This window comes from Choloepus didactylus, chromosome 10, assembly GCF_015220235.1.
Source record: "Choloepus didactylus isolate mChoDid1 chromosome 10, mChoDid1.pri, whole genome shotgun sequence".
Taxonomy (NCBI): domain Eukaryota; kingdom Metazoa; phylum Chordata; class Mammalia; order Pilosa; family Megalonychidae; genus Choloepus; species Choloepus didactylus.
In genome coordinates this window covers 114187207-114204697 of record NC_051316.1, presented here as the reverse complement: position 1 = coordinate 114204697, position 17491 = coordinate 114187207, and the positions used below count along the sequence as shown (strand labels likewise).

Below are 17491 nucleotides of genomic sequence, written 5' to 3'. Positions count from 1 at the left end.
GACAATTTATAGTCCTTGGACACTTATCCAGAAGTCACTACTAGCTACATCACTACCACATCTCTTCAAAGGGTGAGGCTAAACTTCACACTTACCATGTTATATGGGCAGAGCCCAGCAGAAAGAGCATCTCAGCCCTTGGATAGCTAAATGCTAAAGTATCTAAAGCCCCTAATAACTGATCCAGACCACAGCAGGTGCTCAATAAACAGCATCCTATAATTGGTGCTATTGTTGTTACAGTTCTTGGGATCAGTACATCTGATCAATGCTCAAGGGACTTTGATGATGACGATAATGAAGACTCTAGAAGTTTGCACCTCAAGGTAAGGTAAAAAACCAGTATTTCTAAGGACCTATGTAGTACTCTGAATAATGGCCCCCCAGATGTCTTCACTCTAATCCCCAGGACCTGTGAATATGTTACCTTATGTGGCAGAAGGAATTTACAGATGTGGTTAAGGACTTTTAAATGGGGAGATTATCCTGGATTATCCAGGAGGGCCCAATGTAATCATAAAGGTCCTTATAAGAGGGCTGCAATTCTGGAATGAGATAGTGGTGATGGTTGCATAATCTCTGGATATACTAAAAACCACTAAATTATAAATTTTAAAATGATTAAATTAGTAAATTTTATATTGTGTGACTTTTATCTTTTTTAACAAAGGAGGAGGCAGGAAGGTCAGAGTCAGAGAAGGAGATGTGAGGACAGGTGCAGAGATCAGAGAGAGATAGAGGGTCTGAAGATGCTGCACTGCTGGTCTTGAAGATGGAGGAAGGGGCCATGAGCCAAGGAATGCAGGAGGCCTCTAGAAGCCAGAAAAAGAAGGAAACCAAGTCTTCCCTAAAGCATCCAGAAGGAATGCATCCCTGCCAACACCTTCATTTTAGGATTTCTGTCTTCCAGAACTGCAGGCTACAAAATCTGTGTTTTAAGCCACTAAATTTGTGATAATCTGTTATAGCAGCAAAAGGAAAATACAATCCACTATGTGTCAAGCATTGTGTTATAGGCTTTTACATATGCTATTTCACTGATTCTCTGTTGGGTCCCCTCATCCATCCAGAAAAGACCCCTCATAAGTCAGATAAATCCTTTAAACTGAGAGTATAGTATGGTTGGGGTGGGGGCTAAGGCTCAAAATGCAGGCCTGAGTTATTCCATGTTAAAAGGCAGGAAAACCCCTCTGGAAACTGTTGAATCTGTGTGTTATATCACTCTGGTGTACTAACTCCCAATTCAGGCACCAAATTCACTGAAAGCCAAAATGTTGAGTGGATCTTCATTCTTGGTATTCAGATTTCTATTATATTATTACTAAGATATTCTTATGGAAATCAAACAGGTACTTGAGGATCTGCAGAGCCAAGAGATGACCCAACAGAAGCCCAGGCAGCTGCATTACAGCACACTTCTGCTTCTGGTCCTGACCCGAGCTTTGATGGGATAAAGGTGACCACTTCCTAAAGGTGTTCAGGGCCCAGTATACCCATCATGGGACAAACTGCCCTTCTATTCATTCCACTAGAGTGAAATGTTCCAGAATATAAAAGCAAAGCATGGGGACTGGGGACAACATAGGGTGCGCAGAGGAAGAAGGAGCACTGAGAGATGGAACAAGCCATGTATGGCACTAACAGTCCATGCCTCGTTCACACAAGAGACAGTTCCTGGGTACCACCCTGGCACCCAACATCTTCAGTGAGTTGGGTGCCTGGTTTGGAAGCCAGAACACGAGAGCAATCTATACACAGAACTATCAATTTCCAGAAGGGTGGTTCTTGCCTTTCAGCTTGGAATAACACAGACCCTTGTTTTGAGCTTTGCTTTGTTTTATTTAAAACAAAGTGCACTCCCAGTTTAACAGATTTACTTGCTCTCTGACCAGCAGTCTTTTTTCTAGATAGACGAGGGTACCTAACAGGGAATCAATGAAAGAACATGCATGAAGCATGTTAACAGTGCCTGACACAGAGTGGATACTCAGCAAATGTTAGGGTGGAGAATGGACTGAAAGGGGATGAGCCTGGGGGCCAAGGGCAACGGTTAGAGACTACTACGAGACGTAACAACAGTAGGAACTAAAGCAGTGACAGTGAGGAAGGAAACAAGAAGGCAGTAAATGAATGAGAAAGGTTAAGGAAGGAGAGATGGCAGAACATGGACTAGATAGAACAGTGAAATGGGAGCTGTGAGGCCTGACCTATTCCAGCTCTGTCACTAACTGCTCTGGAATTCCAGTTCTGTCACTTATGGTGGCATGATCTGGAAAATTGTAAGACTTCTCTGGGCCTCAGTTTTCTCAGTTGTACCTTGGGGATAATAGCATTCTCTTCGTCATGCTATTCAGAAGATTAATAAAGCAAGTGAAGCGCTGAGCAGTGCCTGGTGCACAGTAAACACTTGATTACATCTAGGTACTATTATGGAAATGTATCATTATTCTTATGGTAGGAAGGTTAAATATAATGCATAAAGAACTCAGCATATCATATTAGGTTTCTCTTTCTTCCACACAGTTTTTGGAAGTATACTCAACTTGGCCTTTGCTGAAGAGGGTATAGGCTATGGCAGTGCTGAGAGTGCAAGTACCAAACCAGGAAGTTTGGGCTTACATTAAATTGTAAGGTACTGATCAGGTTACATTAGTGATAACCCAAAATACTGAGCATATAATCACTCATCTCTCAGGTTATAATCAAAGAAAACTTTATCTGACACATAACTAATGGCATGCACAAGGTTCCCGTTTTCTAACAAGGCCACTTCCTTGCTCACAGACCTTCCACTGTTCCAGTCTACAGATGCTCCCTTCCCCGCACCGCCTGCAGACCACCAGGGGCAGTGGCTCTTTCTACGTTACGCATCCCATCCAGCCCCGCCTCACCTAAGCATACTTCTCTACCAGATAACTGTTCAAGGGTCGTGCACAATCAGCTTGTTCTCTGCTTTTAAGTTTTCCCCTAATAAAGCCTACTGTATATTTAACCTGAGTGGCACTAAAGGTGTGTGTGTGTCCATGCCTCATTTGCACAACTATAAATATAACTCCTCTGCACCAGGGGCTTGAACTGATTTCAAATGATTGGTTAGGATTATAAATCTTCTTAACCAGTGCTTTGTGTTCACTCTTTATGAAGTCTAAGATGAAATATTTTTTCACTGGCTTTCTAGGGTGAGGGGAAGGGTTGAGTACTTCACTCAAGCTATCATCCCTCTCTCATTTCTGATGGGCAAGATTGCTCTCTTACTTCTCTAAACTGAGTGAGAGAAAACTGATGACTCAGGATTTGATCAGATGGCCTGCTTCTAATGGAATGAGATTTGACGTAAGGAGTGGGGTGGGTGGGAAGAACGATAAACTGTAGTCAAGGAGTTCTATGCACTCAACGATGGCAGAAAAGAGGGAAGAGCATGGATAAGCGGGAAGAAAGGTAACAAAGAAGAGGAGGAGCAAAAAGTCCAAAATCAAATTCTGCCAGTTCCACAACATTGCCTTGCACTGGTTCTGTCCTCTTTTCTTTCTAAAGATCAATAGGAAGATTATCATTCCTCCAGGAAATGACAGCTATCACTCACCTCACCAGTATTCTATCCTCACTGCCATAAAGCACATTTCAAGTGGAAGGCCAGGTAGTAGAGAAGAGTAAGTTAGTTTCAGGAGACACAGCGTATAAAATTACTAATTGGGAGAACATTGCTCACCTCCCCGGATCTGCTCCCTAATCCCTCTTGAGAGTCACAGCTCCCCCCCTTTCCTGGTCATCTGCCCCAGAGGCCCAGCTCCACAGCAAAATGTACACAAACCAGGGGGACACTGGCTTTCTAGGGTGAGGGGAAGGGTCGTGCTGTACCCGCAAACCGAGAGAGCTGCCGAGAAGACCATGGGTGAGCCTCCCCTCCCATTGGAGGACTTTCCCTCCACACCGCCCCTGACTGGAGGCCATTCCCCTCTGCAACTGGAGGCCTTCCCTCCCCACTGGAGGCCTCCCCCTCACCCCTGGAGTACTCTCCCCACTGGAAACTGTCGTGGATCACAGACAGAAGCAGACAATAGCATCACATTAGATCATGTGGAGACACTGGCAGTAGTGATTTTAATTCCAAATTCTTATATCATCAATATATGGTTTTGTGTCCTTGACAATGCCTATTGATCATGAATGCTGACTCTAATGCTAACTAAAAAAATTTTTTTTAAAAATTTACTCATATTGTTAAAAAGGGATTGTTTCACTTATATAGGCAAATAGGAAACATTCATATCTCAAAACCAGTTCCATTATAGGCCTATTAAAAAGAATTTAGCAGTTTTGAAAACATCACAATGAGAAACAAAATACAAGACAAATTTTTTAAGGTTATGTTCCTCATAACCTTAAAAAAGTAAAGGATTTAAGTTTATTAGACATATCTTTAATCAGGTAGGTTAAAAGGCATTATATTTACGGGCTTGATTATTATTTAAGAACTCTAGTTAATTTAATTTCTCAAATATACATAAGAGATTTTGCCTCCTTCTTTCCAGTTTACAGCGGTATCTGTCCAAATAAATGAAAATCCATTTTCTTAAAGCTTGAAACCCTTCCTTACACATTTTAAACAAATATTGTTTAAAAACTTAAGTCCATGGAAAATTTCTTCCCAATGAATATTTAATTAGCTCAAAGTCAAAAATGGAAATACTGATTTATTAAATGATTGACACTGATTTTATTTTTAACCAAAATACTTTTAATTCTCCAAAACTGGGGAATGGTGGAAGGAAGAATGTTCACTTTCCAAATGAAAATCTCACAGTACACACTTCTCCCATCTGATTCATCAGGAGGTCTCCCACCCACCAGCACTGAAAGCTGTGATCCCAGCAAGCAAGAGCTAGACCCGTGTGCATGCACTCATGTGAAAATATCACACACACTAAATTGCACTGAGGCCGTGACAACATGCAACTTAGTTATGTGCAATATCTCCACCAGAGCAAGCAGAATGGAACATCGGGGGAGAAGGGCATGATGCATACATTCAGGCGACAACATGCTGCTAAGGGGAGGAAAATGGTTTGGGGACAAAGGAGGCATGCCACTATCTCAAAAATTCATGAACTGAAAACCCAATCACAAATGTATTCAAAATTAAGAAGAATACTTATTCAGAATAGAGAATAATAATTAAGGTTCAAATAGTCAATGAAACAGTGATTATAAAGTAGCTACAAATTTCAAAAGGCAAATCTTGAAGAACAAAAACACTTTCAATATCTGGTCATGCCATTAACTCCAGATTCAATTCCACTTTTAACTTAGTAATGAATCATATAAAATGAGTCTAATGATTTTCCACTTAACTGCAACAATGATGACGATTGATGACTGATGCTTATGAAATCTGATAGCAATAATTTTCAAATTAAATTGCACTTTGAGGATATTACAATAATATTTTCATAATCATATGAATAATATTTTCTTCTCAAAATCTTTCTCCAGGAACATATTCCTTCTTGAACACAATCTTCAGAGAGAAAACTTTGACAAGAACTCTTAGAAACAGAACTCACTGCTATCTTATATATATATAAGGAGGCTCTTCAGAGGCATCTGTGTAAAACCTGCATATTTTTACTTGTCTTGAATTTGGCCCAGTAAGAAATAGACCCAAAGGACTTGGACAATTAAAAATCGTCCTGAATTACAATCTTTAATTTACATAATTTGATATACCTATATTTAGAATTGCCCAGACCATAGCAAGTTCTTTTATCAGACTCATAAATGTGCATCAATTTTGAGAACCATTAGGATTATAGTTCTGATATTGAGGGCTGTTGCAATTTTTTTCTGTATTAAAATTAAGCTGATAATAAAATGAGTGCTTTCTGTCCCAGTTTACTTTGGAACTGAGAAAATGGGCTACCATTAAAGTGAAAAATTGGTGTGTGGCATCCCAAGAAGATTACGTAAATCTAATCTGTAAAAAGACATGTTTTCCCTCATCTCTCTGCAGATGACAGCAGTCTGCAGTCTTTCTAATCTCAGATTTCTTCCTGAGCTCCAGACCTGAATTTCCAGCTGATAGCCTCATGTGTCCACATGAATGATCCCAACAGAGCCACAAACTTAACTCAGATCTTCTCCCCAACCAGCTGCTCCTATCTTCTGAAGACTTCCTGGTATCACAGAAAGATGTATCAGCTGGACTGATGTGTGTACCACAGCTCTACCTAGCACTCACTAGCAATCACAAAACTAAAGAACTAAAAGATTAAAAGAAAAGAGGTCTTTGAATGATTGAATGGCATGTGAATATATTTCAATAAAATTACATTTAAAAAAAAAAAAGAAAGAAAAGAGGTTCCATATTGGGTATGGAAAACAGGTGACTCAATGGCAGACATTTATACAGAGGATGATCTAAAAGTAGTTCACACTAAGAACACAGAATAAGAGAAAATTCAAGAACTGTGATTTGAAAATAGACAAGCATTTGTGAGGGTAAGAGTCAGGGCTAAAATAGGTCACCTAAGGAAAATGAAGCCTCATCTTTCTTGAAGTTCTTTATGGACAAGGTAGGTATTTTTCTGTAAGCCTTGACTTAAGTCATACTACCCGAGTATTCCTGCCAGCCGCTGATAAGTTTAACTCAATAGCTTTATCTTATTGAGAAGGTAGAAGGCTATTTTTCCTTTTTGATAGAGCATTTGTATAAACTTTTTTGAATCAAAAAGATGTCATTTAGACAATAAAAGTTGGTCTAGTTCTGGAATTATCATTTCATTTACTTAATTTATTCATTATCACAAATGATAATCTAGGGTCACATAGGCTTAGAAGGGACACTAAAGCCAGTAAGACAATGTCCCTAGAGACAGCTTCACCTTAAAGCTGTTACATTAGATGATATACTCCCCAAACCTGGAATCCTCATGTGGATGGCCCCCATATGGATATGCCAGGGCACCAAAGGGGCTAAGAGCACTTATTTTTCTGATCCCACTTGATGTCCAATCAAGGAAGCACTATATTGCTGAAGACTGTACTCAGGCCTTGCTAGTAGAAAAAAGAGAGGAAATCTACAATATGTTCCAGAGGCAACATATTTTAGGAACATGTACCCTACTTCATTTAACTGAGGCTTTTCCAGAGATCAAAAGAGTATCCTCCCTAGATGTTACATGAACACAGTGAAAAAAATAATGCCCATGAAGCTGTTACAAGATTATCCAGTTAAATCAAGATTTCTGTGGAAGACCAGTTCCAAGCAATGGTATTTTAAAGTATGTGGGAATAGAAATGCCAGCTAGAGATTCACTATTCAAGAGACACTTAAGACTGACTGACTGATAACTTACTAGGAAAAGGAGCTCTAACGGATAACTTGAGAATTTAATTTGAGTAGCTGTTCACAAGAAATAAAATTGCAGTCGTCTTTTAGTGAATTAGGAGCAATGAGGTATAGGGGTTGAGAGAGGAGTTGAGAGAGGCCCGGGCTGGAAAAGGCCTCTCCCCATCAGAAATGATGAAGAGGGGAAAGGGAAGAGGAGACCAGGAGCCAGTGACTGGAAAGAGAGTATAGACAGTAAAAGTGAAGAAGAATCTCATTCAGAAACCAAGCCTTCAACATGGACCCCAGAAGACATGATGGAAGTTTGCAGCCAGAACCTGTGAAGCACACAGGGCCTATGACTTGGGAATAACCAAAGACTATGCATTTCCAGTATCCAACCTACCCCCTGGAGCATAGCCTGGCTAGAGAGAGGAGTAAACAAGAAGGCCACCTGCTCTCGCCCCTGGGCACAGCTAGAATTCCTGAGCACAGAAGGAGGGTTCTGAGAGGAGGTGAGGGGTGTGTGTGGTACAAGAGGAGTCATCTCCGAAGCAAGCGATGTGATGACAGGAGCTGGAGCAAAGGCCTGCTCATGGAGGGCTGATGGCAACAGGCCATTGAATCTTTGTAAATCACAGGCTTGAGAGTAGGATATTGAAACTGCTTTGAAATTTTCCCCTATTAACATTTGCATGGCTCATATTATCCTCTCAAGAAGAGATAAATATTTTGAAAATAACTGCGTCCTCTGCTAGTTTATTAATGAAGGTTACTAGGATACTGGATAGAAAACAAGCTTCTCTTAGGGAGGCAGTTTTGGAAGGAAATCAGGATGGCATAAATCTTCATCCTACCTGATAGCTTCTTCCACAGACTGGCCAATAATATTAGAAGAAGGACCTGGCTGAGATAGTGGTGTCAGGCTTATCACCCACTTCACTGGCTTGTAATACTCATCACTGGAACTTAATAGATAAAACAGTGTGGTCAGGAAAATTATCTGCAAAACAAAGGACAGTATCTCCTAAAAAATCAATTTGGGAAGTACGGGAAGATAGACATCCACAAAAGCAAACAGAACCAAGAATATGTTTTTCTGTTGAAGGAAACGTGATGTGTCCTTAACTGTATATACATACCAGAGAGAGCACAAAATTGAGAAGGGCAGTCCCACTGTAGAAGAGAATGGTCAGGAGCGTAGTGATGGTGGTAAAAAGCAGGCTCACGTTCCGGCTCATAACAATCCACAGAGACTCCAAGATCTGAAGAGGAAGGAAAGCTGGCTATCAGAGCTGATCCTAGTGAAAAATTTCCAGAGCTATCTAGTGTGCTTTTAATGTAGTGTTTTGGTATCATAAATTGGAGAGAAAGATGAAAGCTGAGCAGTGTTTACAATGGAAAAACAAAACAAATTTTAAAAATTTTGAATGTTCATTAACAAGGAAAATGGTTAGGCAAACTATGGTGAATCCACTGAAAATAATTTGAAGCAGCCATTAAAAACTGTTTTTAACACAGAAAAATACTAATGACATGATGCTAAGTTTAAAAAGCAGTATACAAAGATTTTATGCACAATATGACTATAACTCTGTAAAAAAAAAATGCTATGTATAAAAAAAAGACCTATAGGAAAATATGCAAGAACGCAGCCTTTGGCTATATTAACCCTGTAGGATGACAAGTTCTTTTTTCCTGAAGAGTTCAAAATTTCAGGCCATGAAATTCTAGCATCTGTCCCCACCCTCCAGGCTACCCCCAACTTAGTTCCCCTGCAATACAAAAGCATCCCTTCCACATCTTCATTAAAATCACAACAAAAGTGATGAACAGATATGGCCAAGGGCAGAGTTCTGCAGCTGAAAATCTTTCTGGAAGTAAACAATGACCCTTATATTAAGGGTCTCCTGAGTTCCACTGTTCTATCATCTGCAAATTCACTAGGACCAGATATTAAGATAAAGGGCATTATTAATATATGTTAAATATTATTAAAGGAAGATGAATAATAACTACAGCACACCTGCATGTTTTCATTACTTATCTCTTCATGAACTTAAATTCCCTTATGATAATGTCTGATCTACTTTTCCCAAATGAACTGTCTTTTCCTATTAATGAAAAACATGGAAGCAAAATGATTTAGAAAACATCTTTCATTACAGTTTTCAAAATGTTTCTATAAACCTTCCAACAATGCTGCAAGGGATACAATGTCGGTAACGTTTCTACATTTCATAAATACACAAACTGAGGCATGGAGATTTTTTTAAAATTTGCCCCGAGGACACAGAACTAATAAGTGGAACTAAAGCTGGGATGAGAACGCATAATGTCTGATTTTTATTTTGGTGCCCTTTCCCAAACAGCACTTCTGGTTTTTCTCATATGTTCAAGTTATACCATCTGTTCTATGAAGGGCCTGTTCATTCTTTTCCTGCGTTAAATATATCACCCATAAAGGCGTATTTTGTTGCCCTCGGCATTTCTTGCAAACCTCGGCTCAGTCTTCACATGAGAACTTTGGCAGGCTGGTTCCATTTACAAAAACTCCTTACATAAAATCTTGAAAATGATTCACAATGTCTACAAAAATATGCATAGTTGACTGTTCGACCTGCGGGATCAAGGATGAATGAACAATGCCACTGATTCCAAGAAACAAACCAACAATGCCTTCACTTGTGATTTTGATAAGCATTCTTCTGGGGGCTTCAGTCGTTTTAGGGTTTTCATCAAAAAAATTTTAAAATAGTTGCTGGGTCACAATGATACAAAATGCTCTGGGATAATGCTTAAGAACTGGACTGAATATATTAATTGTAGCCTGGCAGCCTCCAACAACAGTCAAGTAACCTGTCTTATGTACCCAAGGAGATCAGGTGGGGAAGACAGAGGAAAGGACATTTTCAGCAATGGTAACTGAATCCTGTAGGTTAAGTTTTAGTTTATATGCCAGACATAAAACAACACATATTGTATGATGTCACTTACATGAAATACCTAGAATAAGCAAATGCATAGAGACAGAAAATAGATTAACGGTTATTAGGGGCTGGGGGGTGGGGACTGAGGAGTTATTGCTTAATGGGTGAAGAGTTTGGGGGTGATAAAAAAAAGTTTTGGTTATGTGAAGAATGAGAACGGTCATTGCCCAAACATCCCTGAAGACTGAGAAAATGATCAAATGAGAGGGAGGAGTTGTAACAGAGAAGTTAGGATTTAACAAATTATTATGACTATGGAATCATTATATAGATATTTCTTTTTAGTTTCTACTGTATTAGAACAGCCAGAAGGATATACCTGAAATTGTGGAACTGTAAGCCATAGTATACTTTGAAATTTGCTCTATAATTACCTGTTAAACTGTATTTTGAAATTTATCACTTTTCTGTATATAAACTTCACAATAAAAAATGTTTAACAAATAAATAAAGTTTTGTTGATGGACAGTAGTGATGGTTGCACATCACTATACACATGAAAGTGAGTAAAATGAACAGACTGCCAAAGATCACCACACATTTGAGGACAGACTCTAACATTAAAGAAGAGAACAAAACAAACTTCAAAACTCAGAGCAAATGGAGAAGACATTTTTAAAATGTTATTATTAATATTATCAGAGAAATATAAAAGGAAGTTACACAAAATAAGACAGAGCTGTTGAATAGTAGAAATAGGATGGCAAAAACAAAAAATTCAATCCAGGGTTGAAAAGTTAAGTTGCAGTGATTTCCCCGAAAGAACCACCACCACCAACAGCAACAACAAAAAGACAAAGAGATGGAAAATAGAAAAGATGTTTTAAAACTAAGGAATCCAGGTCAGAGGCCCAATATCTGACTTAAGGTCATTCCAGAAATGTAGAATAGAAAAGTGATTCTCAAAGTATGGTCCATGGACAACTGGAGTCCCCAAGATCCTTTCCGGGGTCTTTGAGGTCAAAACTATTTTCATAGTAACAGTCAAACACTTGCCCTTCTCACTGTGCGGACATTTGCACTGATGATGGTACAAATGAAATAGGACAGTGGGGGGGCGGGGAATTGCTGGCACCTGAGAACAACAAGGTAGTGGCACCCAAATGCACTAGTATTCATTGTAGTCTTCACCATCACAGACTCTGGGCCGGTTTAAGAATGTCCTTTGTGAAGCAGTAAAAATTAGTGATTTTATTAAATATCAACCCTGAGTACCCATCTTTTTAATATTCTCTGTGGAAAAATGAGAAGTAAGCAAAGAGCGTCTGCTGGGTACCCAAGTATGACGGCTGCCAGGAGGAGAAGCTCTTGTGTGACTCGGTTGGGAGCTGAACTAGTTGCTCTTTTCTTAGAACACCATTTCTACATAAGAAAACAGCTGACAGACTTAGTATCTGGCAGGCATTTTCTCAGAAATGAAAAAGGAAAACAACGGACAGTATCGGTTGCCAATGATAAAATTTGAGCTTTCAAGAAAAAAAAATTAGAATTTTTGGAAAATGTTATCAGTCATTATGACTTTGATAGCTTCCTAATAATTAAAACTCTTTTTCTGATGAGATAGGCGATGACATTAAACAATGTGCTTTTCTTACTACTGTATAACAAAAAGTGCCAATATTTGGAAGATGTACAGAGAGCACTGAATCAATATTTCAACAAGCAATGCATATTATGAAAGTATCATGCAAGTGCAAAAGATCCATTCTTAGTGAAATCAGATCAATGGACCTTATTCTAACAGTACAAAAAGTTCACTGATATGGTTTCAGATTCCACCCTATTAACCTTTAAGAGGTATCATTTGTTGAGTTTTGGTATAGTATTGAAGAAGAACTGCTACGATTATCTAAAAACACTGTGATAATACTCCTCCCTCTTCCAACTACGTATCTGTGAGAGGTTGAATTTTCCTCTTACATTTCAACCAAAACAGCATAATCCAAAAGACTGAATTCAGAAGTAGATATGAACATCCAGACATTAAACAGACTTGCAAAAACATAAAAGAGAGGCACTCCTCACTAAGTGTTTTTTTATGTTGGAAATAATTATTTTCCACAAACAAAAAAATATATTCTTTATTTCAACATGACTATTTTTTATTGAATTAATAAATACTTTTGAAAGTTGTCAGTTTTAACTGCTAATATGATAAATATCAACTGATACAACCCACCTAAAAAAGAGCTTGTTGGAGACGTCAAGCCAAAAAGTCTGAGAATCATTGTAATAGAGAAAACAGAAGGAAGAAATTATCAAAAAACTACATAATATAAAAATTTCTTAGAACTGAAGGACATGAACTTGGAGATACAATTCCGAGCTGCCACGGATCCATTAGGTGAATGGGAGGAGGGGCCGAAAGGGATGTAAGAAAACCCTAAGGTTATAAGAGCAAGGAGGGATTTGTAAAAAAGTCACATCTTTATCTTCATCTTCCATCTGAGGAAGCCAAAAGATAATGCCTAGATTTTCAAAAACAAGAAAAAGCAACATAAACATTATTTTATAAATTCAGAGGTGAATACCCAGAGAAAGCTAAAAGAATTGCCAGCTATTTTTAGAGAATGAGACTGGAGTGGGGAGGCACAGAATAAGGCACTATTTTTCATTAAAAATCTTTTTCACCTATGGTCATGTATTACTTTGCTCAAAATTTTAAAAAAAATCTAGCATTGTTGCAAACTTTGACTTTTGTGAATTTGGTGAAAGTCACAAGTTGAGTCACAAGAAAATTCATCTCATCTCTGTGATGAGCTGCAGGCTGAGAATTCACACAAGGAACACTAAGGGATTATGAAGAGCAGCAGTTAAAACTTAATGCTGCACTCTGGTCCGTGCTGCCTTCAGTCCTTTATAAACCAAGGCAGAGGTGGACAGGTGCGTAGTGGGAGGGAAGGTGGGAAGACAACAAGCTAAGCCTTTAAAAATTCAGCCTTCAAATGTCACTGGAAACTTCTTTCCACCTGTTAAGCGCTTGGCCTACCAGGAAAGCAGCTCTCTCTGCAGTGGTCAGCCTAAGGGACCAGGACGCCCATCCAGGAGCCCACAGCCTCGCTCACAGGTTTCAGTCCGCAGTACCTGTTTACTCTGCACCCTCAGGGTGGACACCAGGGCAGCTGCACAAGAGGACTATGGCTTTCAGACATCTTTCCAGTGCATTCAGAGTCCTCAAAATTGCAAACGCCTTGCCATTAAAGCAGGGTAACTAAAGACTTCTAAGTGTGTAAAGAAAACTGGAAACGAGAGTTCTGTTTTTGTTTCTAAGTCCATTTAAACTATAAATACTTACGGAGAGAAATGTCTCAATGTTCTCGTGAACAAAGGAAGCGATATCCTGCCAGTCCAGAATGTCCCCCAGCCAGCTATTCTGACGACTTATATGCATCTTGTGTCCTTTATTCCTTCCAGACTGTGTCACGTTCTATAGAATAAAACAGTCCACACATAACATTTCAATTTTAACTAATGAATAAAAAGTATAAATGCCCTTCTTTGGTTTAGGTCCAGTTAAGCAAGTACTCAAGGTGAAAGGCTTTGCACTATTTGAAGAAATCAACTAAGAACTCTATCTAAAGACCTGAAAATATAATATTTCTCAGTTTACATTCTCGGTGCCATGTCTGAGCACAGCTCAAATGCTACCCTCCTAAATTTGTGTACATACTTTATTCCTCCAAGTATACAACAGTATACTACCAGAGCATTTACCATTATCACTTTTTTTTTCTTGGTTTCCCATCTCTGATTATTTCCTCCTTTCCTCATCTCCTTTATTCTTCTTCCACACCAGATAAAGAGAGCAGGGGGAGAAAAATGTATGAAAATGAATCAGTAATAAGGAGACAAATCTCACTCTTCTGTCTGAAAGAGAGTTACATTGGCAGGAATAGAGGGTAATTAAACTGAAAGAGATACAACTAAATGAAGAAACTGCTGAGGTTAAAATGCAGAAACAGAGGTAAGTTCTTAATATCTATGCATCTGTCTCTATTTCTCCCACTGTTGCTAATGGAACAGTGATATTAATCTCCATTATGCAACGCAGAAAAACATGAGGTCCTAGTGAAAGAGGTAGAGAAAGCAATATACCTTGTGTTCTTGTAAGGCACTGACCTCCCACTACCACAAAATGAAGCTCAAAGGGGATGAGGAATAGTTTGTTTGTAAGCTGAAACTCCTGAGTTAGCAGAGAAGGTGGATAGCAATCTCTCTAACTTTCTGGTGCTACAATAGATAGAATCAAATAGATGACACCCTACCTAGAGGTTCCCCAAGACACACCAAATTTCAAAGACTTAGTATGAATAAAAAGAATGGAAAATATCCCATCAAAATTTTTTCTATCAAGTACATACTGAAATGATAATACTTTAGGTATACCGGGCTAAGCAAAATAAATTGTTAAAATTAATTTCATCTGTTTATTTTTTACTCTTTAATGTGACTAGAAAAATTAAAATTCTGCATGTGGCCTGCATGACATTTCTATTGCACAGTTCCAGTCTAGAGGTTGAGAGAATGATGACAACGCCAGAGGGACCAACGGGTTCTGCCATGGAGAATAAGCACCAACTCAAGCTGACTTTCAGTGACCAGACATTTCAGATCCTGCTGTTTAAAAAAGCTTAAGAAATGAAATCCCAACATTAAAACAATCCCACATAGTTGAGGAAGTCGATAATGTAAAAGCACTCTATTAACGGACAACTGAAATTCTTAGCTAAAATAACTTACCTTTACAAACCAAGAGTGATACAGTCTGTCCCAAAGCTCTAGTACTTGCTTTTCAATAACAGCAGTATTGTTCACCTTATCTCCCAGAATTTTATGAAGCTGGAAGAAATACAGATATAATCTGGCTTAATTTCAGGCAACAATCCAGTAAAATATACGTGCTTGGACTTTTATATTTGTCCCAAATCAAACTAAAATGTTTCAAACTATTTTGTTTTCTCAAATTACATTGTCTTTTTTTTTTTTCCTTAATCTCTACTCTTTAATAGTCCCAGTAAATTTCCTCTCCTTTCCCCTCTTTTTGCTCTTTTTCTTTCCTCTATTTTCAAGTCTCTAGGAGAGCTACTTCAGGTTTACAAAGTGTAATGCAAACCGAGCCATAATTGACCTATCTGATCTTATCTTTTCCATGTGACCCTAGAGTCCATCCATTATACAGAAGTCTTATGTTACATCCATCACTATTATCAAGAATTACCTCAAGAGGTTAAAATGGGTATTTTTTTAAATTAAAATTTAATTAAAAAAATTTTTAAAAATACTTACCAGAGAATTTAATTAAAATTTTTAAGACCTTAGCTATAAACATGATTATTTTTCCTTAGTTTGATCGCTGAGAGATGTCAGGTCTCAGAAGGTTATGACTAATCAGACTGGCTTCCAGGTTTGTGGGAATTAACTACACTGGACATCACAAATTAGAGGAAGGCTATTTATCATAGTATCTCATTTCCTCCCCCCTTTTAATTTAGTACTAAAACCATGTTGTAATATTCACAATTCCAAAAAAGACAAACACTGATTTTGTAGTCCCATTTCCTTAATACAACTGTTTCCATTTCTGCATTTCATCTGCCTTTACAAAAATACAATTCAAAATTCTATATTATCTTTTGCATCTTAAGTATTTCCAGGTACTTGTCTTCATCTTTATTATTAATGTTTTCTTAATAGTTCATTAAGTTCTAAAACTATATTTTAATCATTACCAATCATAGAATATAGATTGTTCCCAATTTTTAAACTCATAAATAACACCACAATGAACATCCTTATACACACTTTTAAAATTTACAAGATAAACGTACAGAAATTAAAGGAAATGAGCTTTTAATGGCTCTTGCCATGCGCTACTAAATTGACTTTTACAAGGATTGTGATACTTTTCAACAACGTATGAATGAACCAACTTTCCCAAAGCCTCATAAACTGATAAAATGTTAGATAATTTAATAGGTCTGCACTGGTAGCCAACTGTCTAAGCTTTCCTTCTTTAGTAAGGAGAGTGAACATTTTCCCACGTTGGTTTCCAATGTGCATTTCCTGTTGTGTGGCCTCCCCATAACTTGTGCCTACTTGCTGCTGGCCTTACATATTTGAACTAGTTCTTTGATATATTTGATGCAAAATATATCTGCCCAATGTTTTCCTTCATAAACCAAATGCAAATTAGTGAACATAGAAATCATTTATCTTTGCATAGCATCTTACAATTTACTAATGGCTTTTGCCTGCATTTTGTGATCTTTACAACAAACACAAGAGTTAAGACAGAAAAGGGTTTGGCATCATCTTTGTTCTTTTAAAATAAGAAAACAGACTGAGAAGGATTTATTCAGGCCCAAGGTCATGCAGCTAAAGGGCAAAGCTAGGATTAAAAGCTCTCTAATGTTCTTTCAACTATAGTTTTTATAACCTTGAACAAAGAACACCTAACAGAGCAACTATACTAAAAGTAATTCAAAACCATGATTACCTCTACTCTAATTTCCTTTAGTTACTTTGTCTCTATATCTCATGACTGTCACTCACTGATTTCTTATTACCAACTCACCCTAAAATGCCACAATTCTTAAGGAGAGCCTGGCAAAATTCTGCAGCCATGTTATAAAACACTTTTCCCAAAATTGTGGTGTTAGCACCCATAGCAGAGCAGCACAGACTGAGAAGATTGTCCTGCAATGTTATAACATATAACTCCAGTCTCAAGAAAGACTGGGCCAGAGGGCACAGGTCCAATGGACTTGTCACTCTTAGAAGAATCACCAAAGCACATGTAATATAGGACATGATCTTTGCATACCGAAAACAATAAAGGATTAAGAACAATCAGAAGGCCAAATAACGTCAACCGTGAAATGGGGATAATAAAAGCCAACGGGCAATTTCCGTCCTCATCTTGCTCGACCTCACAGCAGTGTTTGTCATAGGTGACCAAGTCTTTTTTGAAACACTTTCTTCTCTAAGCTTTTATTATGCGTTCTCCTGCTTTTCTTCCTACTTCACAAACTATTCCTCCTCTGTCTTCTCTGCTGACTGACTCTTTTCTAACCTCCAAAAGCTCAGATGTCCAGGGGTCCATCTTTGGTCGTCTTCTCTCTGGACCCTCTCCTTAGGCCCTCTCACCCAAGCCTACGGGTACCATCGAATGACA

At 38.3% G+C, this 17491-nt stretch overlaps 1 protein-coding gene across 2 annotated transcripts in view; it reads right to left on the bottom strand.

Annotated features, from left to right (window-relative positions):
• The window catches only part of TMEM245 (transmembrane protein 245), a 111240-nt gene that overhangs the window by 31597 nt on the left and 62152 nt on the right, over nt 1–17491 (bottom strand). For both annotated transcript variants that reach the window (XM_037850882.1, XM_037850883.1), the window contains 4 exons: nt 15058–15156; nt 13613–13744; nt 8470–8592; nt 8185–8330 (listed from right to left, as the gene is read on the bottom strand). In XM_037850882.1, coding sequence (XP_037706810.1) covers nt 8185–8330; nt 8470–8592; nt 13613–13744; nt 15058–15156 — 500 coding nt within the window. The remainder of the gene's footprint in view (nt 1–8184; nt 8331–8469; nt 8593–13612; nt 13745–15057; nt 15157–17491) is intronic.